Source organism: Melanostigma gelatinosum (assembly GCF_949748355.1).
Source record: "Melanostigma gelatinosum genome assembly, chromosome: 2".
NCBI classification, from domain to species: domain Eukaryota; kingdom Metazoa; phylum Chordata; class Actinopteri; order Perciformes; family Zoarcidae; genus Melanostigma; species Melanostigma gelatinosum.
In genome coordinates, this window is record NC_136635.1 from 18,163,586 (window position 1) to 18,189,558 (window position 25,973).

The 25,973-nt window shown below is 43.0% G+C and overlaps 2 protein-coding genes across 2 annotated transcripts; one reads left to right on the top strand and one right to left on the bottom strand.

Moving 5' to 3' along the window:
* Window positions 1-5,748: 5,748 nt before the first annotated feature.
* tpp2 (tripeptidyl peptidase 2) lies at window positions 5,749-20,250 on the top strand (the record flags this gene model as incomplete). Its single annotated transcript, XM_079290899.1, is given in 31 exon segments — window positions 5,749-5,913; window positions 6,697-6,825; window positions 7,035-7,130; window positions 7,366-7,470; window positions 7,615-7,739; window positions 7,853-8,016; window positions 8,139-8,293; window positions 8,383-8,459; window positions 8,660-8,787; window positions 9,153-9,401; window positions 9,497-9,612; window positions 9,711-9,882; window positions 9,984-10,141; window positions 10,237-10,313; window positions 10,407-10,513; window positions 10,852-11,006; window positions 11,204-11,320; window positions 11,422-11,522; window positions 11,604-11,700; window positions 11,788-11,925; window positions 12,022-12,266; window positions 12,442-12,520; window positions 14,194-14,232; window positions 14,697-14,848; window positions 14,970-15,066; window positions 15,192-15,322; window positions 16,130-16,247; window positions 16,249-16,288; window positions 16,291-16,430; window positions 16,650-16,769; window positions 16,880-20,250. Coding segments are annotated over 31 exon segments (3,882 nt in total). The 3' UTR covers window positions 16,970-20,250.
* Window positions 20,251-20,436: 186 nt separating this feature from the next.
* mettl21ca (methyltransferase 21C, AARS1 lysine a) lies at window positions 20,437-25,434 on the bottom strand. Its single transcript, XM_079293554.1, has 5 exons — window positions 25,335-25,434; window positions 24,776-24,890; window positions 22,511-22,641; window positions 22,303-22,420; window positions 20,437-21,969 (listed from the first exon to the last, which is right to left on the bottom strand). The coding sequence occupies exons 1-5, from the start codon at window positions 25,401-25,403 to the stop codon at window positions 21,533-21,535; spliced, it is 870 nt and encodes a 289-aa protein (XP_079149680.1). The 5' UTR covers window positions 25,404-25,434; the 3' UTR covers window positions 20,437-21,532.
* Between the last annotated feature and the right edge of the window lie 539 nt (window positions 25,435-25,973).

The following is a 25,973-nucleotide window of genomic DNA, read 5'->3' on the forward strand; positions in this document are numbered from 1 at the left end:
TGGACCTCTATTGACCAGCCGCCACTGGTCACTACTGTGTAAATGAAAATTACAGCTACTTTCTCAAAACAGTGCTCAGATCAGGATGTCATGTCTAGTTCCAAAGGGCCTCAATGTGGGTAGTTATCTGACGTGCTGTATTTGAGTTGTAATTAGAAGTGCATCTCCTCACTTAAGAGCAATATGTTAACAAGCAACTTCACATTTTGTAATTTGGCACCAAACACATGAAACCACTGTGCACCCAGTCCCATCCACACCTAAACCCAGTGACCAACTGACATGTCTAGTCATGTTGGAATATTTGACCTACTAAGTTCCCCTTAGAAATAGCAGCAGTAGTGTTGTGGATGACACTGCTCCTTCTCTTCTTACTTCTCTCCTATCACCCCTCATACAGGCTTCGATGTTCCTGCTCCTCTTTGGCGTTAATCACCCCTCATACATCATGAGGATGGCTAGACTCTGAATTGACAAGAACTGTCTCATAATGTTGAATGATTTAGAAATATATAAGTGTAGCTGCTGGCAAAGCTAGGTCACCATACTCATACGCATCAGCGTTTTATTTATTTATGTACCTTTCCTCTCTGAAAATTGGCGATGCATTTTCTGTGGCTACTCCCCCTTTATGGGCCCCACATGCAGCAGCACTAGGTCTGACTACTGGATCTCTCCGGATTGTTTCCTACATCAAATAGCCTGCAGATGCAACAAAAAAAAACTACAACACAGCTTTAAACTGTTATTTATGTGGCGCGAATGATCAATTGCTGCTCCCATGAGCTGAGCTTTACAGGCTGTAAATGACTCAGGATTAGCCTCACTCCCATTTCAACTGCTGTGCATTATGGTCACTGCCAGACTCAGGACATGGTGTACAATAATATGCTTTAAAAAGTGCAGCACACTGACATTTAAGGTTGTCACAGGAAGAGGAAACAGCCTTTGCCTCTGGATACTAAACTAAATTGATCAACATCCAGCAAAATGTTTACATGAGTTGCGTCAGGGGATTTCTGGTTTCCCTACAGTATGGCCGAATAATGACAGAAAAGTGAAACAAATGCACAGAGAAAGGTCCCTCACCACTTGAACTCAAACATCAACCTGACATTATTGAGTGTAAAAGAGGATTTTTTGTTTGTTTGGTCATGTGTTATGTTTCAAACAAACTTCCTCCATTAAGGCATTAACGGATACTGTACATCAACAACACTGAGAATTAAAATGGGTTAACTTATTTTCATGGTTTGTATTCATAGGCTTTGTTAAATCATTCTGTTCAAGAGGGTACAAGGGTGCAAATCTCTTGTAAATGTCATGGTCAATAAATATTTCTTGAATGGTCAAATGAATCCCTGTCTCAGTCTCAGAGTTCCACCAACATACGGTCATTAAAAATGCTGTTGATTTGACTGAATCACCACCAAACTCGTATCAAACTGTCCTGATGATAGAGAAAATGAGCTAATGGAAACAAGGTAATTATAAAGCCATAAGAGAATTGTTCCTAAAAGCAAAACACGACAGCAATAACCTGTCAATTATTCATTTGTCCCTGTTTTCATGTTGACACTGATCTCGAGCCAAATTTAACAGATGGAAGAATCCTGGAAAGGGTTTAACATCCATTCAGGTGAAAGACACAGGATCGTCATCAGCCCACACTTTGAGCCTATTGGACCACGCCTCTGAGGTCACCATGACCACATTCCTCAAAAAAGCCGGACTCTGGTCCAGAGCACCCTACAAACCCAGCTGGCCGAGCCCAACCCAGCAGCGATGTGGGACTTAAAGAACAGTCGGACAGTCTCTCTACCAGGAGCGAAGGTTAGCTGCAGTGCTTCCTCTGCCAGCTAAAGTGTTCGGATTAGCTGTGACTCCTTTAGAACAGCTCGAAACCTAATTAGGCTATATGTCCCGTATACCGTCTCCTCTTAAAGAGAAATGACAGCAACAACGCTTACATGCACCAAAGCTAACAGAATGCAGCAGGGAACGGAATTAAGTACATTTACATTTAATTCCACTTGTACTTCTACTCCACATTTCAGAAGGAATTATTGTACTTTTTACTTCCCTACATGGTTTGACACATTCAGTTTCTAGTTACTTTGCAGATTCGGATCATCAGTGGTGGAAAGTAACTGACTGCATACTGCTAAGCATTGTCCATTGTCCAGTTGGGGCCACATTTCAGAAGTTTTCTGAGTTGTTTGCAGTGTCACCAAAGACAGATCTCCCCGCTAAACTTCTCACATGGTTTCATTTAAATAACTCTTCAAGGCCAAATGAAGAAACATCAAAGATTACAAAAAAAGTAATAAAAAGGAAAACAGATTTGTGGAGAAAGACAATTTTTCTTCTTTTCTCTCACGTTAAACATCTCACGGCCCCTCAGATTTCTCTTTTGACCCTTCGGTGGGAGCCTGACGACGGTAAAATGCTGCTTACACACTGATGCATCAGTAAGTAACTAATTATGTCATATATATTAGTACAACACTTACAGAGGCAATATTCATGCAGAATGATACTTTTACTTTCAGTAAATTTTGCTGATAATACTTCTGTACTAATGTGGGAATTTGAATGCGTGTAACAGTCTTTTTTACAAAGTTGTTTTGATACTTCTTCCATCAGTGCAGATCATCAATGCAAAAGATAATTGAAAAGTATTCTATGATACATTATAATAGAAAAACTGCCCAACAGCATATAAAGTAGTTCAAAATTAGCCGCACTTTTACCAACTGCAACATTAATGACATAAAGGGACCCTTACACATTGATGATGATGCACATTGACACTATAATTACAGTATAATCCAATTGTACTTTTACTTTCGGTAATTTAAACATATTTTGATGCCAACATTTTCGATAAATACTTTTTTGAACGCATGTACTTCACTTATACTTCAGTATAGTATCTGAGTACCTTTCCCACCACTGACTGAATGTCTATATTGTGCCTGTGCCTGCATATCAGTGACACGGTTAATCCAATTTGCGTGCCTTTGGTTATCTCCTCTAAAAATCTGTGGCAACTTCCATAGATATTAACCATGGTGTGTACATAACCTTAGCACAGGGGGAAACAGCAACAATGTAGGTCCTTTATGTTGGCCACATCCTGCCAGCTGTGTGTTTGTGCAACTTGTGGCAACATGGGAGAGCGAGTTGGGCTCTACCTTAATTTAAAGTCTATTTAGCCCAGCAGGTAAGCCGTGATCGCTCCTCTTGACTGTGCATTTGCATGCACAGATGTAACACCAGTCAAATCAGCGTAATATAAGACAATGCAAGAGTCAAGGGTTGCCACTATCATTACACAGCAACCAAAGTAGTATCATATCTGCCAGCAAAAATGCGAGGCAGAGAACACTGTTTTTTTGTAGCTGTGTGCATCACATAGTGAAATACTCCTTTAAAGACGTTAATGACGTGCATTTATTTCAGTTTAGCTAAACTGGCTACGCCCTGTGGTAAACCACCACAAGCCTGTGTGTGTGACTGTGTGCGTGTGTATGAGTGCTAGTGCTATACAACAGAAAAAGGCCCTCATATTTTGGAAGTCTAACTTATCACAAGTAAAAAATCACGAGGATATCAAAATAAGTGTAAGCTTGGCGTCAAACAGTGTCTGTGCAAGTGTTTGCATATGTTTGTATGTGTATGCGTGACAATGCAGAGCCATTGACAGAAAGAGGAAGAGAAGGGAGATGCTGACTCTAAGCAGATTAGTGAAAGGATGCTCACTGTTGTTTTATTACGCACAAGCCAGCCACCAGAGCAGCGACTGAGGGCGTTGGCACACTAAAAATAACTGCACACTCTCCCTACCGTGGCTTGTTCTTTATTTTTTTGTGGTACAAGCACACACCGTGACACACACTGTACATTTGTGAATATGGTGTATGTGAAGGAGATGGGGAGTTCTGAGTTGAACAGATGGCGATTTGCAAAGTGAATCTGGTATTATGGGGGAAAAACAAATGAAATCTCTACGAATACTACATGAATCAAATCTTAGAAGAATGACTGTGATTTCGTATGTGGAACGATCACCAATGCAACTTTATCTCTGATATTTCCAACTCAGAATCTCCAAGTTGATCGACTTTTATTTATATTTTTTTAGTTGATTGTTTCCAAACTCCACCGTTCTAAACGTTGCATCTGGAGAAAATAAAAATACAAAAAAGCGGAAATCATGCTGTAGGCTAGTTAGTGGGGCTACAGAAAAACTAATCAGCAACATATGCAGATATGCAGACAGTCCTGGCTCTATCCATTCAGTTAAACCAGAAATCCAAACATTTATACAAAAACACAACTTTTTGTTAATCGGCCACAGTCTCTGATTGGTCACGAGGGGCAATAACTCATTTCATGGACGGAGACATGTTGTCCTTCAAACCACTTCATGCATGCAACCCTCCCACCAAAAAAAAGCAATTGAAAAATTAGCAAGCGTGGGATACAGTCCAATAATATACAGCATTCTGGGCTTTTGATTACCGTAGTGCAAGCAGCTACTCTTCAGATGATGGATGTTTGCATGAAGACTTGTTTAGATAAACTCCATTCTGTTGTCCCTAAATACATTGAATAACCCCCATTCATTTTGGATTGAAATAGCAGCACTGCCAAACTTTGCAATTCATTACTTCAGTTTAGTTTAGTAAGCCCTTGAGAGCAAAGAGAACAACAGAGTGTGACTGCAGCAATGCCACAACAATCAGTATTATATCACCACCTAGTGTGCACTATGGGCCAGTGACCCCAACTTCTAGATTTACAGGATGGAGGCAATAGTCATACAGATATTTTAGACTGGTCTGTGGTTTTATGCCAGTCTTAATCTTCCCTGACTGGTCTAATGCAAGTGAGACAGTTTCACATTTTAATGTGTTCCTCCTTATTATTTGGTGCCACTAGTCAGCAGGTGCACTGGATGTTTGTTTTTGTTGTATTGTTACACTTTTGGCTACGGGTAACCCTTAAATCAAATTTCTTGTAACTGTTGCATTCTTCCAGAGGGCTGCTGGAGTAATCCTTGTAAATTAGTCCAACATTAGAATATAAATCAAGAACTTTGACAGCAAAAGCAACAGCTTTGTGCAAGACGTCTATCTGAAATCTGATCTTGAAGTGTTTTCGCATATTCTAGCTGATTAGCTAATTTACCGGATGAAGCAAAGCTAACAGTAGAGTGATGGAGATGTCAATCAACTGCCATTTGTACACGCTGACACACTCCTGAGAGGACATCTAATCAGTCAGTCAAGGAATCTTGATTTTATTTCCTGAGCCCAAACACTGCACACTTCCAATGATTCTCCGATGTGATAGTTATTGATAACAAGCTATATTAATTGTGGTACACTCAAACCGTAGGGCAAAACAGTAAACTAATGGCCCCTGTGGCAACAGTTTTGCAATTGGCCCCAAACTTTGATCAAATGCAGTACAGGGCCTCTGTTTTTTTTCAGTTTTGTGTTTAATATATCACATTAAATGTAATTTTCATCAAGCATGGCACATGGTGAGCTTTGAATGCTAGACAAGACAGCCTGGGGTGTGATCAGCTGAATGTTGTTTTGTCAAAAGTCCTGTTCAACAAAGGTCACAGAGATGTGGCTCGCACTGCCCCTTTAAACAGCTCTCCTCCCAGTCTCTCTCACCCCGGTGCTGTCTTTCCAATTTCGCCGCTTTGTTTTCATTGTCGCTCTTTTGACCATGGCTGCTCATTCTATCGATGAACCGTTCCCCTTCCACGGGCTGCTCCCCAAAAAAGAAACCGGTGCTGCGTCCTATCTTACCAGGTTCCCCGAGTACGATGGCCGGGGAGTGCTCATCGCCATCCTCGACACCGGCGTGGATCCCGGGGCCCCCGGCATGCAGGTAAATCTGACGTTAGCTACAAACTAGCTGGTGCAAGCTAGCAATGCTAAAGGCCCGACTCATTCACATTAGTGGTAATTAATACACGGTCACACAACGGCGATAGCTAGTTCGGCTAGATTGCTAGCATTGACAGATACACACCACCAACTATGACAATTAGCTTCATAGCGGTTATGACAACCAAATAAACACAAAGTAATTGATAGCAAGTACTTTCTCGTGCTGTCAATTTGTGCATCGGTGCACAAACTGCAACGGTAGCTAGCATATTAGCCTGGCAGCTAACAGCTGCATTTGTCCGTCAATCGCCTCAGTCATTTCTGTTTGTCCTGCCAGTTGGTCACAGTGTGCCCTTTTAATAGTAGCAATATGACCGGTTAGTTGTCGGTTAGTGAGCCGTGACCTTAACTAGTTCATGCTACATGTTTACGTTATTGCCAAGTCACACCGGAATCTAGTAATTTCCATATAGTTACGTGTGTATTTGGCATATCATTACACTAAATTAAGGTCGACTATCTCATTTAAACCACATGCCATCTTACTTCAATGGTGCTTAAAAGGGCAGAATCTGACTGACTGTGTAAACAAATATGTATAAGGAGGGCAATGCTGTTGTAAGGTATTACACGTTTATTCAGCATGGTTTGTACATCATTTACACTCAAGTTGCATATGTCCACTGCCCTACTTGATCAGGATAAGTTAGTGCTATGCATCCCTTTCCGCCTGAACATCGTAATTGATTACTTATCGCTTTCTTCATTGCTGCTTCTTTAGGTCACAACTGAGGGGAAGCCAAAGATCATCGACATCATCGATACAACAGGCAGCGGTGACGTGAACATGACCACGGTGGCAGAGCCTAAAGATGGGACAATCGCTGGCCTCTCTGGTAGAACACTTAAGGTCAGTAGACACCCCAAAACCAGTAATGAGATAACCCAAAATGAATGACAGCTGGCCCATAGGAAATGTCCCATCACAGGTATATCGTCCTACATCTGAAATATTTTTTTATTGAATCTCTAGGGCCCATTTTTAAATCTAATTATACTATTAGACCTCCACTTTATGGTTCCTTCTCCATATTGTCTGTGTCTTTTTATGTCTTCCAGATCCCTCCTGCCTGGGTCAACCCGTCAGGGAAGTATCGCATTGGAGTTAAAAATGGCTATGAGTTCTTCCCTAAGGCTCTCAAAGAAAGGATACAGGTAGGAAGATAGGCCATTATTGCTGAACTAGGTCTGTCATGGGTTTGATTTTCACAACATTGTGGTTTTGCACAGATAGTCTCTCTCCCTTTGCAGTGTTGCTACTTACTATAGGTTTATTCCACAGTCGTAAAACAAGAATGTCCGTCAGATAAAATGAATGAAAATCAATTACCGTAGCTTGCCATCCTCTGTGGATGTTTTATGTTACCTTTGTTGTGCTTTGGTCTACTAGAAAGAGCGAAAGGAGAAGATGTGGGACCCACCACACCGATCAGCACTAGCTGAAGTCTCTCGTAAGACGGAAGAGTTTGACCTCTCTCACCCAACACCCTCACAGGTCAGATCTACAAACCTGAGTTCTTTGTGAACCTGTCGGTGTTTGCATGCAGTTGCTATTCACAGCAATGTGGTGTTTCTGAATCTTTCTCTCTTTCTACTGTTAATCTCAAATGTGCCTTTCCCTCCTGCTTTCTCTCTCCAGATGGAGAAGTTGCAGAAGGAAGAGCTGCAGAGTCAGTCAGAGTTGTTGGCATCATTGGAAAAGAAGTACAGTGATCCTGGTCCTGTATATGACTGTGTGCTTTGGCACGATGGCGGCATGTGGAGGCAAGCCATAATTACCGTTTTTTCCTTTTCACAAGTGATTTTTAACCTTTCCTCTATGCTGTCTACTTCTGTTCACTATTAGTATGTTTATCCTTCTTGTTTGTTCTCCTTAGGGCTGTAGTCGACACTTCAGAGAGTGGAGAGCTGTCCCAGTGCACTGTGCTTAGCTCCTACAGAGAGACGCAAGAGTATGCCACGTTAGGAAACGCTGAGATGCTTAACTACTCTGTTAATATTTATGATGAGGGAAACACGCTCTGCATCGTCACCAGTGGAGGTGAGATGTGATCTATTCAGCGTAACAGTGGGTTATTGCAGGTTCACCTGTTAAGGCTGCATCAGATGTAGAAGTCCACAGTGTCTTCTCCAGTTGAACTTGTTTGTGTGCTTTTTTTAAAGGGGCTCATGGGACACACGTGGCAAGCATTGCAGCAGGTTACTTCCCAGAGGAGCCTGAGCGTAACGGTGTGGCCCCCGGTGCCCAAATCCTGGCTCTGAAGATTGGAGACACCCGCCTCAGCACCATGGAAACAGGCACAGGACTCATCCGTGCTGTAAGTTACAGAGACAAATATAGATTAGCAGTTTGGTTACCCCCCCCCCCCACCCTTTAATTTTTCTTTCTTTCTCTTGTCGCTCAAAGATGATTGAAGTCATCAACTACAAGTGTGACCTGGTGAACTATAGCTATGGGGAAGCCACCCACTGGCCCAACACAGGGTAAGTGTTTCAACAGAGGGTGTGATTGATGCCGAGTGGTTGTCTGCTGTAGCAAGGACGAGACAGAGTGAGCACAGGGGCCAGCATTCATAGCTCAAGGGCCTCATCATCTGTTGACCCTCCCATGTCAGCCAGTTGGTCAGGACAGTGGGAGGGGCGTCACAACGCTGTCTGATTTTTAAAGTCCATTTGTCGTTCAGGAGGATTTGTGAGGTGATCACCGAGGCTGTGCAGAAGCACAATGTCATATTCGTCTCAAGTGCAGGAAACAACGGCCCGTGCCTCTCCACTGTCGGCTGCCCGGGGGGAACCACCGGCACTGTCATAGGTACATATGCTGATGAAACCTCCAATCAAGTGCTCATCATTTAAGTCTACACCTTCAGACTGCATGTAACCCGAGCTGTAAAAAAAAAAAAAAGGCAAAACAATAATATATTCATTATGTACAACACCAACATTTTCTGGAAAATGGCTGTATGGTCATTAACAGACATAGTTATGAGTTAATGATTGATCACTGCTTGTTTAAGTCAAGATGGCTGTGCAGTTTTTATTTTTCACAGCAAGAAAGCTATAAAAACACTTCAGCTGTAGGAATCTTTGGTAGTCATTGTGGCGTTAACATAATTATCCGTATGTTTTGTCATACCGTATGTTTTTTCTTTACATCCTGCTCCCTTCTCGCCGTAGGAGTTGGAGCATACGTGACTCCAGACATGATGGTGGCAGAGTATTCCCTGAGGGAGAAGCTTCCTGCCAATCAGTACACCTGGTCGTCCAGGGGCCCCAGCACAGACGGGGCCCTGGGTGTCAGCATCAGCGCGCCTGGCGGGGCCATTGCCTCTGTACCCAACTGGACTCTGCGTGGTACCCAGCTGATGAACGGCACGTCCATGTCCTCTCCTAACGCCTGTGGCGGCATCGCGCTGATCCTCTCCGGTGCGTCCGACAGACTTATAATAGACATGGGAATATACTGCAAATCTGAAGTGCAAATCTGATTCTAGTCGCTGGTTTTTGTGTGATTTTTAAAGGACTGAAGCAGAGCGGGATACAGCCCTCTGTTCCTGCGGTGAGGAGAGCGCTGGAGCACACCGCTCTGAAGATTGATGACATCGAGGTGTTTGCACAGGGTCATGGAATAATCCAGGTAACTCTTAGTTTAGCATGTTCCATCACTCTTATTTAGCCCTTTCTTTACATCTTTTTGTGTGCCATCCTGTAATCTACTCCATTTCTTCGTCTCAGGTGGACAAGGCGTTAGACTACCTCACTCAACACGCCACTTTACCCACAAGCCAACTTGGCTTCTCAGTGAGTGTGGGATCACAGAGAGGCATCTACCTCAGGGACCCAGCCCATATTGTTGCACCCTCAGATCACGGAGTAGGAATTGAACCCATCTTTCCGGAAAACACCGGTACTGTTCAAGCACAATCATTTACAGCTTTTCAATTCAGTGTTAACGAGTGTCTTTTTAAATCTGTGACACCATCCGACTTCTTTTAACGTCCACCGCAGGAAACTCTGAGCGAATCTCCTTGCAGCTACACTTGGCGCTCACATGTGCCGCCCCGTGGGTCCAGTGCCCTTCCCACCTGGAGCTGATGAACCAGTGTCGTCACGTGAACGTCCGCATCGATCCTGTGGGACTGAGAGAGGGAGTGCACTACACAGAGGTAGGGACAGCAAAGAGAGAAGGACGAAAACCATTAGTTTCCGAGTCTACTAATGTTAATCTGGTCACTTTGAACATGTGCTTTTTTGTTTTTAGGTCTGTGGGTACGATACATCAACACCTAGCTGTGCCCCCCTCTTCAGAGTCCCAATCACAGTCATTATCCCCGCCAAGTAAGCTCTTGCATCATATTGGATTTGTTATTTTCTGTCACTCTTCCAAGAGGTTTAAATGTGTCTGACGGCGCTCTCTCCTTCATCCGACAGAGTGACAGACAGTCGTAATCAGGAGGTGTGTTTCACAGACGTCCACTTCCGACCAGGCCAGATCAGGCGTCACTTCATCACTGTTCCTCAGGGAGCCTCCTGGGCAGGTCAGTACATTGTGTGCTTGAGGAGCTACTTTGCATTTTACATTCGATTTTAAGTTGGACTCAGTTATTAGTTAAGGGCATTAGCATTTTGGTTACCCTTGTTGTAAAAATCCTGCCTTGGTGACTGAGAGAGTCACTGTCAAATTGATTTATTGTTTATAACAAGTTTAATATAGCATGAGGGATTCAAATCCCTCAGCGTTATCATAACCACAAGTCAGTTAGAGAGATGCGACTTGAAATTACTTTCCATGTCTTTTCTTCTTGTCATCGTCTACATTCCCTCTCCTCCTTGCTCTGCTGTTTCTCACCTCTCTGTCCCCGTGTGTCTCCTGCAGAGATCACACTGACCTCTCATTCGGGAGACGTGTCGTCAAAGTTTGTCCTCCATGCGGTGCACCTGGTCAAACAGAAAGCGTACAGAGCTAATGAATTCTACAAGTTCTCCTCGCTGTTGGAAAGAGGCTCACTAACCGAGGCTTTCCCTGTGCTGGTACGTGTATTTTATTTTTAATATATATGCTGAATTGACTGGGATTTTGCACATAAATAATTCTGTATATATAGCGGAGTCAGCTTTAAATATAGAACTGGAATGGAAGTCACTTAATTTCTGAGATGCATACATTTGAAAAATATAAATAACATAAGGCTGGACTCATTTCTGCCTGTTCCTTGTCTCCTCTCCAGTCAGGACGGATAGTGGAGCTGTGCATTGCACGCTGGTGGGCGAGCCTGGGTGACGTCACAGTGGACTACAGCATCTCGTTCCATGGACTCACCACTTCCCCTTCACCCATGCACATAGTGAGAAGACAACAGTCTTATAGATTAGCAACGCAGACAAGTAAACGTCATCCGAGACGGTGTCGCGTCTCTGTTGGTAACTGTCATTTGTCTCTGCGCAGCATGCCTCAGAGGGCGTGACGAGTTTCGATGTGTCGTCGCCGCTGAGGTACGAGGAGGTGTCCCCCACCATCACCCTCAAGTCTTGGGTTCAGCCTCTCAGGTAACTGCACAGACAGACACACACGCACACACATCAGTGCAGTTCATTGATTCATCCTCGTTGTTGTTGTTGTTGTTCTAGGCCCTTAAATTCAAAGATAAAAGCCCTGGGATTGAGGGACGTTCTGCCCAACAACAGACAACTCTACGAGATTGTCCTCAGCTACAGCTTTCACCAGGTACTGCCAACATCGGCCGCACTTGAGAGGAAAATGCTGATATTTTGTTTTCCATGCATGTATAATCTTCTTTTGCTCTGTCCTCAGCCTAAGAGTGGAGAGGTCACCCCCAGCTGTCCCATGCTGTGTGAGCTGCTGTATGAGTCTGAGTTTGACAGTCAGCTCTGGATGCTGTTTGATCAGAACAAGAGGCTACTGGGCTCCGGGGACGCTTATCCACACCAGGTACGCTTAGCTCGCCCCTAACATAACATCCTTTTTCTTTGCCAGATGTTGTTACGCATTTAACACGACTCCCTTCCGTCTGTGTTACTTCTTCAGTATTCTCTGAAGCTGGAAAAGGGGGACTACACGGTGCGCATGCAGGTCCGCCACGAGCAGTCCAGCGAACTGGAGCGCCTTAAGGACCTACCGTTTGTGGTTTCTCACCGTCTGTCCACCACGCTCAGTCTAGATGTGTACGAGTCGCACCGCGCCGCCCTCATGGCCAAGAAGAAGGCCAACTCTGTCACCTTGTGCCCAGGTGCCACGCAACCCTTCTACGTCACAGCCCTGCCGGACGACAAGTGAGTCGATTTGGCGAGGGACGTTTCATTTGTCACCCACAAAAAAAAAAAAAAAAGCTTTCTCAATAATCTGTCAGCTAAACATGATTGGTATGATTGCTGCCTGATCAAAGAACAGCAGAAACATTAATCAATTTAGTTTAATGTTCTCGTCTTTCTCCCTGTTTTTTCCCAGGATCCCAAAGGGGACGAGTCCGGGATGCTATCTTTCAGGCTCTCTGGTTGTTTCCAAGAGCGAGTATGGCAAGAAAGCAGTGAGTGGCCTTATTTGTTGTTACCCTCTATCCTCCAGAGCAACAGTCAGTCCTGCTCCTCGGGATCTAAAGTCATGGTAGTTTTCAGTCTCCTCTTCTAATGAGGGAATCTTTCACATTATGTGAACACATAACAAACTACAATATATCTGGTTATGTTGACCAGTGTGCTAATCCTTTAGTTTGACCTGATTAATGATGAAAATATGACATTTCACACATTTAATATGTGATGTACTTGTCCTGAGGATCAGGAGTGAAGAGCAGTGCTTGTTGCTTCTCCTTTTTTTAAAAAGGTTTTATCATGTCTCTCATCTCCTTCAGCGCTGGTCTGACTCTAGCGTGTTGCTTCTTAAACTTGGTTGCTGTTTTTTTTGGGGGAAATGCATTACAATGTTTTTCCTTTTTTTTTTTTTTTTCTATTCTCTTTGGCCTTTGTCCTCGCTTCTGCTGCTAGTCCAAAAACACAATTTAATGTTGCTCATTGCATCTCCTCTGTCAGATTCCACCACACTGGATCCGACTGTATACCGGGTCATTAGATTGCAGATTAGTATGAATTATTAAGTTGCTAACATGATCAAAATGTTTTTACAATTTGAAAATGGGAAGTGTATATTAGAATGATAAAGAAAACAAAAAGTCGGGGCATAATGACTTTGCTTTAGGTTCCCTAGGGCTGGGTATTGACTGTCATGTTTCAATGCAAGTACAGATGTGATGCCAAGGTTTTCGGCACCAATACGAAAATTATACTTATTTTAAACCTTACTTTGTAAAAACCTTTTTTGTCTCAGTTTTTTTATTTATTTTTAAAAAAACGAAGCTAATCATGTTCTAATATGTTAAATGTCTAATTTCAAGATTTTGTGACTAGGATTCTGAATCTGACCAGCCTTATAGTTTACCTGACAGTTCTAGATACCTCAGGCCACTGATGCATTTTGGTAGGTATTCAAAAAAAAAACAAGTCCAGATGTTCACATGTTTACTTCACAGGGACCTAAATCACATTCATTATCAGCACAGCTAGTGTGTGCTGCTTCCTTTCCTAAATTGACTTGAGTGGAATATCTATTTAAAGGGAATAGTACTGTAATACTCACTGGGATTTGTGCAGTAATATGGCAAATGTTTCATTTCTGTACCTTCTACTCACTGTCTCTGTGGGCTGTAGGTGTTCCTCTTTTCACCACTAGAGGGTTGTTTCTTCACACGCGTCCCAATACGTTTGTTTTAACAGCTCTGTGTGTCTTTGGCTGAACCAGCTGCACTCAGCAGCTCTCATGCTTCTTCTCGTCAAACTTCTGCACCGATTTACATACCAATGTTTTTCATATTGTTTCACGTTGCATTCCTGAAGGATGTTTATTGTTCGAGTCTCACATGCACATGAATACTTTTTACTGTCTTCAAGTCAAAGATTGACTGAAACCACGTCATATTTTACTGTAGGTTTCAGTTCTGAGTAAAGATGCAGGGCAGAAGTAGTACAAACCAGTCCATCAGATTTGTTAAGATATAAATCTGAGCTTGGATTCCAGCACTGTTTACCAGCGTAAGCATTGATTAAACTGTGACTCTGAGTGAGGATGAAAGATAACAGAAAGAGGGAATCCTTTTTGGTGTGTTGATGTTGTCTCTTGCTTACTGTGTGTTATTCTGACCACCAGGGGCAGGCCTCTGCAAAACGACAAGGGAAGTTTAAAAAGGTACTGGATGAGCTAGAAACACTGTACAACAGAGCAACTGCTCTCCTACCATCAGGAAACGGCTTATTCCTTATCTTCAGATGGGATTTGTCATATCTTCATTAATTAATTATGTGGACGCATGTCATCATTGCTGTATTGAAGTAGGCAACTGGCTAGTCGTAATGGTATTTCATTTTGATATACAGTTTTCTGGTGGTCAGTTAAAATAATCGAATATCTATAAATATCAAGATCAATTGATAATGAGCACCAATTCAAGCTTGTATGACTATTGAAAGGCATTTTTTAAAACTGATTTAAAAAGATAACCAGAACAAGTTGGGGGGTCTTAGGACATTGGTAGGAAGAGAGAGAGCATTTGGGATGCTGATCCAGAGTAGTAGAAGAGGTCATGGATTTTATGGAATGTGTTAGTTATTCTCTTTTGACTAACTTATGTATATGTTTTTGTATTCATACAGGATATCGTGCCAGTCATCTACCACTTAATTCCTGCTCCCAACAAATCAAAGAATGGAGGGAAGGAGAAGGACAAGGAGGGGGAGAAGGAGAAGGACGTGAAGGAGGATTTTGCTGAAGCTATGAGAGACTTAAAGATTCAGTGGATGACAAAGTGTGCACAGTAGCTCTTTTGTTTTTGCTCAGCCACACATTGCTTGCTTTTCCTTTTTATTTTTTTAAATTCTTTTATCTCTCATTTAACCGTTTGTCCTGTTCTCTCTTTTGCTGTTCAGGTTGGACTCCAGCACCATCTACGACGAGCTGAGGGAGAACTACCTCGATTACCTCCCGCTGCATGTGCAAAGACTGCACCAGCTGGACTCTGAAAAGGTGACTGTGCACATACCAGGAAGAGACGAGGGGGCTTGTGGAGGAAGCATTTAATTATTCAGCTCTAGAAGTTTGAGTCTGATCTCGGCTCACTGCTCTTTCTCCGCCCTCTGTTTGATTCCCAGGAGCGTGTAAAACGTCTCAGAGAGGTGGCATCGGCAGCCGAAATCGTCATATCCCACATCGACCAGACGGCCCTGGCTGTTTACCTCACCATGAAGACGGACCCCCGGCCCGATGCCGCCTCTATCAAGACGTACGTCGCACACAGTAGCGTTAATAGGAGAAATATGAACATTGTTAGGGTTCTTCATCAAGGCATACTCAATTGATGGTAAAGAGGCAAGCAGAGGAGGAGATAACATTGGTTAACCACACAAAAAAAGTAAATTACAGCATTGAACATGACAGACTTGGGATATTTACCAATTTTACAATATCTGCAGTTATGTTTTCGGTAAAATCTATCAAGTGTGGAGCATGAACCCATAGATGCAGTAGAAATAGTTTAGCCGAGGCGGTAAGGCACTAAGATCCCGACACATCTCGCCTCATGATAACAATAAGCAACACTGTGTAGCTTTTGAAAGAAGAACCAGCAGAGGAAAAGTTGAATTAATAAGCGATAAACGCATCATTCTATTCAATGCACTCTATGGGTTTTGTTGGTACAGCCTCTCTTGGTAGTCTGGTGTGACCAGTAGCTAATGTTAGCAAAACTTATGACAAGCATTAATGTGTAACTGACATTTGTGAGTTTGTTTACTGTCGCGCAACATTTTAGCATTTACCACATCCAGTAATTGTTACATGTGTCCAGTGTTCAGCAAAAGTTACATTCCAGCGGCTCGCTTTACATAAATGGTATTTGTCGTGTGAAATAGTGCCTCTGATCTCTTTCCTTAAGGCTTCCCTTTTGTGTATTGATTATTTTAAGATCAGCTGATGGGGTCTTTGTTTCCGCTGTAAAACACCGGGAGACCCCGAGTAGATCCTCCCAACTAACATGTGCTGGAGCTCAAGGCCTTAATTGTGACCGGTTCTTTTAACGTCGGTGTTTCAGCGACATGGAGAAGCAGAAGTCGTCTCTGCTGGACGCTCTGTGCAGGAAGGGCTGCGCTCTGGCCGACCAGCTGCTGCTGCCCCCTGTGCAGCAGGACGGCGTCGGTGCTGTCTCCACGGGACCACCACCAGCAGCAGCAGCAGCAGCAGCAGCAGAAGAGGGGGAGGAGGAAGAGGAGGTGGTGGTGGTGGTTGGAGAACAGGTGGCCAGCAGTTCTGACGACACCGTGCACAGCATGGTTAAAGCTCTGACGGATACGTTTTGGGAGGTGCAGAAGTGGGCGGAGCTAACTGACTCCAAGGTGAGCCAGATGTTTTTAGAAAATGAAGGAAGGCCAAAGTCTGTTACTTGGTGTTCTGATGTGAATTTATCTGCCGCGTGAGATTGGAAAAGCAACAATGTCTCCATCTATCAAGCTAGCTACTTTGTATACATTCAATAAATGTTGAGTTAATATATATATATATATATATATATATATATATATATATATATATATATTTTTTTTTCCACGGCTCAGGTGTTGATGTTTTCATACAAACACGCTCTTGTGAACAAGATGTACGGCCGAGCCTTAAAATACGCCTCGAAGATGGTGGAGGAGAAGCCCAGCAAAGACAACATGAAGAACTGCATCCAGGTATGAGAGCGCCAACGGATCTCTTCCAGATCTTTTCAGCTGCATACTCTCCGAAGACCAATGTCCGCCTGCTTCCCTTTGAATCACTTCCTGTTCATTTTGTCTTCCAGCTCATGCAACACCTCCGATGGACACACTGTGCCACCTTCAGTGAGAACTGGCTCCCTGTCATGTACCCTGCAGAATACACGCCATTCTAGGCACATGCATGAGCAGCATGGCCATACATGGTTGTTGGATATCATGTCCCTCAGGGTCACATGATCTATGCATCTGGGTTTAGATGTGGATGGACACCAAAATGAAGGATAACGCCGAGTGTAAATGTTTGGAGAGACTGAACACCTTTATTGTTAGGGGAGAAGGGATCGTGTTCGTCCTGTTTTTAAAATGTCTTGTTGAACGTCACAGATCTGCAGACCATGTGGCACGACGGTTCATTTGAACGCCACCGACAGAAAAACAACAAATAATTCTGTTTACGTTTTTAAAATGCTTCAGACGTTTGACAGCCTGTAGCTCAGAACTTTCTTAGTTGTGTGTTGTCCCTTATTTTGGTGTCCTCTACACATTTTGGAGCTTTTCACATCCTCAGCTGTCTGGACTCCACTTCTCAATAACCTCATTCTTTTGTGTAAATACTGTAAAAGGGCCAGTGTGGACTCCAGGGACGCATCCCTAGTCCTAAAAAACAACAAAAGAAACTGTGACCCCATCCACTCGCACAAACAAGTCAACATAAGTGAGCGTTACGTTACTTCAGTGAGAGGACTGGAGGCCTTGCTGCTGCATGATGTTCGGACATACGGGGGCACGCACAGTCTGCCTGGTCCCTGACTTAAAAGGGAGACTGAACTTGATATCTTTTTTTTTTTTAATTTGTTTTCTTCGATTGTTCCAGCCAGGCCGGGCTGATAATGTTAATATTTAGTCTTGTCTGTCTTTTTAGACTCTTGATTCATGAACACAAAACAGTATTGAGGTGCCTTCCTACATGTACCGTACCTTTTTTTTCTGATGGGATGAGAAGCAGTGCGAGGCTCCAGAATCATTACAGCCAGTCGGCACTCGTTGCCGTTGGTGTCAAATGTGTCTTTACGGCTCAGACCTGCAGTATGACGAGGCCGTGCAGTGTATGCAGGCTGTGGGTGACGCGTAAGGTAATAGGAAGCCACAAACGCACTGCCTCTGCTTCGGCTTGCCTCCAGAGGTGTTGGCCGCTCCATACTGCAGTGACCCGAGCAGCACGTTTGACGAGCCATCTTAACAGACCTCACGAACGTGAGAGAGGAAGCTGTGGGCAGCGGAAGGAAATTCAGATTTCATTGTACAATGTTCACTCAGTCTTAGATGTTTCTCTGCACCATTCAAAATGTTGCATTTGTACACGGTGTCATAATATTATGTACATACATGCATAACATACAAATATTAAGAAGCAATAGGAATATAATATAATTATTCAAATTGATGTATTTTGCATATATGCATGTCTTCTTGGATTTAAGGAAAAACAGATTTTTTTGTTTGTTTCAATTTGAGATTTTTTTTTAACCCCAAACAAGATTCTGGTGATACTCCACGTGTTTGTGAATGACTTAACGTGTTACTTGTGAGCATATTTTGTGTACATGAACATTTGCTCCCTACAAACTGAAATGACAGCCAACTAGAGGGGTTTAAGCATGAACTAGTTTACCATGTTAACCGTATTTAATTTAAAGGACCATGCCGGTGGTTTTGTATGTTTTATCGAATTGTCTACAAGTCCCATACTTTACATCACAGCTAACCATTTTACATGTTTTAGAATTATTTTAATGGATTTTTCCAGGCAACTGTTCAACATATTAGACTTTAAAATGTCCATAGTGAACACCAAGTCTGCATTAAAAGCCCTTAGAACTACATTTCTCAATCTTTTTACGATAAGTGATTGGGTTCTACATGAGCACGCAATGTTTTGGGAAAAGTTGGAGCAGTTTTCATTATTTCTCATGAGCGGTTTGTGTTTGTCTCTCTGGGTTGAGGTGGTGCAGGCTTATTTCTATCAAAACGAGATGATGGCTGTATGTTTACGTTGCCACTGTTGATTCACACCCCCACAGTTAATGACGCTCAGTAGTTGAAAGTCAGTCTCTTCATAAACGATAACTGAAAAGTTTGATTTGTGATTGTGTAGTTATGAATAGAAGTCTTGATGTTCACTTTGCTGAATTATACAACTTGAAAGAGCACTTCACCAATTTAGAATTTACTCATATCGCAGGGCAAAAAAAAAACAATGCGGCAGAACCAGAGATTTCTTTCGTCTTCGGTCCCAACTGACGAGACAGTTTATCAGACTCGTCGCAGCTCTGGAGCCACGAACACCTTTATACGCAATAGTAGCATTATCTGTGAACTTTCAGGTTTACATGATTTGATCTAAAATGTGTAAAAACACTGGCGTGGTCCTTTTTATAATATCTCACCCGAGTCATGTAACAAATGAGGACACGGGCTGTTTGTTTTCACAGTGCGAATGACCATGCTAAAGATACAAACTACATATTCAGCGTTTATAATTGTGATTCTCAACCTTTTCCGCTTGTTCTGTAAAACAAGTTTGATCCGTAGTTTAACCAAAGGATTGTCCCACACTAAGTCAGTTTAGAGAAGCACGAAGGCTGAACATTATAAAATGAATTATCACAATGTTGAGTAGAAGAAATAGATTTGCCCTCAAACCACCCAGTTTGAGAACCACTGGTCTTCTACATGTAACAGCTCAAAATGTGCTCAGACCTCACAAGTGGAAGGTGCATGCTTAGGAATGTAAAAGCAGCTGCTTTTAAGCCGAGGCCTTTCGTCCTCACGGGAGTAGACAATCTTTTCTGGGGTGACTGTAAACTACATACACAGCGAATCCGAGGTCACAGCTCATGTCGACCCTGGGGTTAGGACACCGTGTGTTTCTGTTTTTAGCTCTGACTTGCACGCACTTTCTGCAGCGGCCTCAGCATATAGGCTTCTCCGGGTATTCAGGGCTGTACTGGAATCAGTTGGGTTCGTCAGAATTTGTGCTCAGCGTCTTTTCTTTCTGCATCTTCTGTGTACTCGTGCATCTTCGTCCTTGTTTCTCCTCTTGTCCTGCGTCTGGGGTTTGGTTGAGGCAGATGTCTGCAGTAAGCGTTGCCATTAACAGTTTCTCCGAAAATGGCCTTAACTCACCACAGGACTGTACTGTCCGTTTCTGGCACCGAACAGACTTCTCTATCTGTTGCTTCTTCCGGATGTTCAGTGTTTATATTTGTAGTCATAAAATCTAGTGAATGCCAATATTTTACAGAATGTTGTGAGATAAGGCTCTTGGTATTATTTTATACCCATTCTTCCTCGATGAGGTGGGAAAGACCCGAACTGTCACACTATTGTGTGGTCACATGGAATTACGTCACAAACAAGGAAAACAACACTGAATAAAAATGATTTGGAAGAATTTGTTTTTTTCTGGTCTTCGAGTGAATGTTCTACCCTTCATTGCTTCATTTTACTCTGCGTTTGTAATAGCTGGGCAAGAGTCGGTCCAGAAATGACGAAGTAAAGAACAAGAAGAAGTTAAACAGCTTTTTCTTTTTACTGAATTAAACAATAGAAAAATACAATTCACATGCCAACACAAACAGGACATTTCAGTTACTGGTGAAGACAGGCAGAGAAAGGGCTGGGACTAACACTTTTTAAAAACAATGTCATGATTATTTTCTCAATTAAACTCAATTGTTTTGTCTTGAAAATGTCTAAATAGATGTCCTGTTAATCAATTAACTGACTCATTCTTTCACCTCCACAAGGAAACAATTGATTTGATTCCAACTAACTTTTCTTGGACCTTATGTAACAAGAGGTTTGATATCAGGCTAAATATAGTGCCTTATAATGTAGGACATATGGTCTAAGACCTCAATGACAGTGTCCAGACAGATCAGAGTGGGATATTTACTAAAGTAACATACAAAATAGTATCGGAAAGCAGCAACGATCACTGCTGTATTGTGTGATTGAAATAATACAACCCATAATTGTCTAACTCCCTGTCTAGACACCAAAGGAGTCGTTCAAAACAGAAAAAACCCTCAAAAACAAGCCGCAATGTATGCAGACTAAAAGTCGTCATATGAGGCATTTCATTCAATCGTGCCTAAAAACAAGTTGAACTCACCACGTGTAGTAGCGGCAAGGCACTGCAACTGTACTGGTAGTTCCGTTAGCAGTTAGCCAAAAACAGTGCCCAAAACAATAAAAGTGAGCCACAACCAATTGGCTGTAAAACACCCTTCATTCAAACTCAAAAACAAGCACCGATTTTATGCAGCCAGGTGGCTCGAAGTCATCGTATAAGACACATTAATCAATCTTACCCAAAACAAAATGAAACTCACCATGCTGTCTGCCCACTTAGCAGCAGATGAGTTGTGTGTGTATACTGATCGCGCCGTTAGCCAAACACACAGCAAACTGTGTTTTTAGAAAGTGCTAGTCACTGCAACCACGAGAGGTCCTTGAGCACCCAGCCATAACTGATAGAATGCAGTTTGCTGCAGCATAATGTGAGATTAGCTGTGGACAGACACAGAGGTGCACACTCACTCACAGAACTACACACATGCGACTGATCGCATTATCCTCCTGGTGGAGATAATTATAATTAGATACTCGCCCTTTAACTTTCCAAAGCGTGGTGTTAATAAGACTTTAAACACTTAAAACAGAGGCGCTAACTAAGAGCCCTCTGGGCCTGTTGAGTTATCCATCCATATCTTTTCTGTGTCTTCCTCTCTACACGTTGCCATGAAGATCTTCATCTCTCCGTCTTCAGCCAGCAGACTTGTGTGAAAAGCATTTTTAAAGTTCTCTGTAAAAGTCAGATCGGTCTCAAACCTCACCTTGTTGGCCCAGATCACAGTCGTTCCTGGTTTGCAGAAATGCTTCATGGTGACCAGGAGCTTGTCCAGGAAGTCGTGATGGTAGACCACGTCAGCTGCCAGCACGTAGTCATACCGGTAGACGGATGTAGGGTAGGTGCTCTCCAGGTCATGGCCCCAGGACAGAGCTGCCACCTGGGGAGTGTATCTGCAACGCTCCCTGGTGTTCCTCATCACATTGGCCCGGAGGTTACCCAACACATCAGGTAAGTCTGTAGCTGTGACTGAAGCTCCTGAGGAAAACAGGACATCTGACATCAAAATAGCAACAATAACAGTAAAAAAAAAAAGCATACTGGCGACCTTTAAGGAGTTTGTAGCGTGCAAATAGTTTAAGCAACGGAAGTTCATCATTTGTTTCGGCTCTGGTGGGAAATTCATCCAAAGACATACGTTTGTGCTGCACATGGTAACAAAATCAAGCAATAGTTCCAATACAGTATGTGTGTGTTTCGTGTCAAAGCTTGTGTATCATGTCATGGGTTACTTTTACAAACTTTTCCCAAAACTTGCTGATGATTTTTGTGTTTGTGCTCATTGTGTGAATTAAACTGGAGACCGCTTACCCAGCAGACTGGCCACAATGGTTACCAGTCCAGTTCCTGCTCCCAGCTCCAGAACCACCTTCTCCTGCAGGTTCACCTTCTTCCTGTTGTTGTCCAGGAAGGAGCACAGAGCCAATGCCTGCAGGGCAAAGACACACACCTCTCTTATAAGATGTGCATGTTAAGAAAAACAGTAGAAAACTGTAATGATGTTTTCAGAGGCACTCACTGCTGGCCACATCACTGCTCCATAGGAGTCTATGGACTCGTGAATAACAATGTCCTGTCCTGTGTAATGGTAGACATCCCTACCAATGCGACTGTTGATGCCGGGAACCCAGGCTGGACTGACCTGCTGTTCTGTGTAGAGAGGATGAATCAAGACTTCAACAGAGGGGAACTTCCAGTCAGATTCAACAGCAATGAAGACAAAAGTACAAATACATCACGAACACACAATGCCACGATATACAAGTCAAGTACAGGTTAAAAAGAAAATCTGATGAGCCCGCAGCGTGATATGATGCAATGAAAAAAATGCTCATCAAACAGGTTCAGACACACTACACCGGTGGACATCAGCATCAGCCTCTGATTACACTGATGACAGTTGGTGATAATGTTGGCTTCACACTTTGGTTTCACCACGTGTGTCACATCTCAAATCTTCGATGTTGTTCTTGCCACTAATCTTGCCAGATTATATAAAAATTCCAAAGCTGTTTTTTCACTAAAGAGTACGCTGCAAAACAAAAGTAAGCAGTTTATTAAACATAATGCAACATCGAACTCGGGGTGGTGGTGGAGAATGACCGCCTTGTTGCTCCACGGGGTGAAAAGAGCACCCTGAATGAAAGAGTCAAAAGCATCCCCGCCACCGGCAGCACCAATGTCTCCGTTAACATTACCAGCCCTGTGATCCCCAAATCCGCCTCCGTGCGTAAGCACGTAATCGTCAGCGAGTGCCGCTGCTGCAGACGCGTTTGCTACCTTCTGCTCACTGATGTACGCAGCAACACGCACAGGAACTGAATTCTTAAACTACTCTAGTACCACAAGTTCACACAATTGATCAAAGTCATGAAATGAGTAGTCAGATCACGCACTAACTCCAGATGACTCTCTCCTTTTGTCAAGTTGCTAAATCGTTACTGGTAGGACTCAGGAACCAACTCATCGGCCTTTAACACCGCTGCCGTCACAGAGGAATATTTATGACCATCAGTAGCAGTTAACGAGGAGTATATGCCTACTGCGCTCTCCCAGTCAGCATGCACTGCAGCATCAGCGTGCGCGCGGAACCTGGCCAATTACGCGCGTCAGCCACACGCTCAAACAACGACAAAAACAACTCCGGATCTTTTTCCGAAATTTTTGTCAATAGCCTTCAGTTACTCAAGACATCAAAACCATCCCCAGATTGCTCTGAAAAAGACGACGACTTCATACTAAACTTACCAACAGCTTGCTTATCTCATGACTCCATGTCCAATTTGGCATTTTCGGTCTGCTTGCGCAGCCTCTCCACAGCCTCTCCGTGAGCCTCGTACCGAACGGTTCAATACGAATACGCGTATCGTTACACCCCTACTGGCGACCTTTAAGGAGTTTGTAGTGTGCAAATGCAGTTTTAATGTAGCTACTGATCTGAATTCTTCTGCATCACATCTTTGATCAATTGATTGTGTAATGGAGGGCTTCCATTGAAATACAATTGAGTTTCTAGCTAATACAGAGGAAAAGGCAATGACTGATTTGAGTCATGTGGAACTGAGAATATACCAAAAATTGCAATTGAGAGGGTTTGATATCAGATCCCTCTGGTTTTACTGCCGACAGTTGGAAAGAGCCCTGTCCCATCCCTCGTCTGACGTTTCTTGTCTTTTCACTGACTTGTACTTTGTACCTGTGCAAATGGCAAATCAAATTTAACGTGAATATAAACGTCTTACTGAGGAGCGCTGCTACAACAGACATGAGGCCAGTTCCTGCTCCGATCTCCAGGACCGTCTTGTCCACAAGACTCAACTGTTCCCGATGAGTGTCCAGATAGTGACAGAGAGCCAGAGCCTGAGGGCAGTCAAGATGACTTTGAGTTACAGGAGGTATCAGCGCTTTAGGGTTGGGGCAACTGAAGGATCACTGGAGCAGGCTAAGTGTGGACCCGAGGCTCAGAGCAGCAAAGACCAACAAGGTCTTTAGAGATGATGAAGTAGCAGTGTATATCATGTTGTCCAGGGGCCTCAGAGTGCAAGCAGCAGCACGTCAATATATGATATCCCCATAATTCACAACTCCTGCCCAACGTAATGGTACACCTCCTTATTGGGTCTGAGGTAGAAACACGGAGCCCAGTATGGTCTGGCCTTTGGTTGCTTCTGGGCGGCCGACTCATCTGAATGATACAAAAATCAGATGCTCAGTTCTCTGAGGTCTCTCAGCGAGACTTTGGAAACGTTTTACATCCTGCTTTTTCTTGCATCCTTCATCTTACCTTTTTCTTCCTCTTTATCTTCTTCTTCCTCTTCTGCTCCGTTCTCCCTGCTTTTCATAGAATGGGTTTCCCCCAAAAGGTGTGTGGACAAAGTATCCATATATAATCCCGTATGCTGTTGGATTTAAACAGATCTCAGATATTAGAGTTTGAGCTTCAATTCAATGGTTTTTTAAACATGTAATAACGTCCTGTTTCTTAGTTATCTTTCCTGTTGATACAAAAGTAAAATCATTATCATTAAAACAGGATTTATACAAGATATAAACAAGATTGTACAAGATTTTCAAGTCATATATTTTTGATATTTTGCTTACTGATCTGCATCATTTTGCTGTGTTTATATAATTATTTATTTTCTTTGAACTCGTAACTGCAGTCCTTCAGTCGAGCCAGCTATATAGGCAAAGCAAGTCCTCCAACGTGACCATAAACAGAGCACAATAAACATCCCAATTCTTGATAAAAAAAGTTCTTAGTGCAAGCACTTCCCACATAGCTTTTTTAAATACAATCAAAACCTCACTTTCAAACAACCTACCCGTGACCTTTGACCTACCTGCTTGTGCTTTATTTCCCAGTGAAGGATCTTAGGAGACATCAGACTGCATCTCGGAGCATCTGACATTAAGGTTATAGCATCCTGTTGGTTGCACCCATCCTCATCATAAGGACACAAGGGTATTTTTAGAGCCCTGCAGCGCGCACGTATACACACACACAAACAACAAAGATGAGACTGTCAAGGAGCCAAAATGACAGGAACGTCATGATATCAGCAGGCATGTATCTTCGCTTCCAGTGTCGCTGATGGACTTCCCTGCTGGTGCTTCATAGAATCCTCCAGTCTGTAAGCTCGTATATCATTTGAAATGATATAAAATTAAGTAATACTAAACCTGTAAAAAAAACGACTCCTGCATTAACTCTGCTGAATGATTTCCAGCTACTTGGTAGTCCACATCGGAAAACCAGACCAAAACCTTTTTTGTGCTTGGCATATTGGCAGTAAGACCTTGAATGTGTATGTTGTCACCCAAACATTTATAACCCCAAAGCCTTATGAAGTCATTTTAACTGCTGTTAAGTTGGTCACACTTTTATCAGACAGTAAAGATAATTTAATGTAAAGATGACACAAAGTCTGGAACGTGTCTATGCTGTCCTTGCCTACTCGTTTTTCTTGCCTCATGACCTC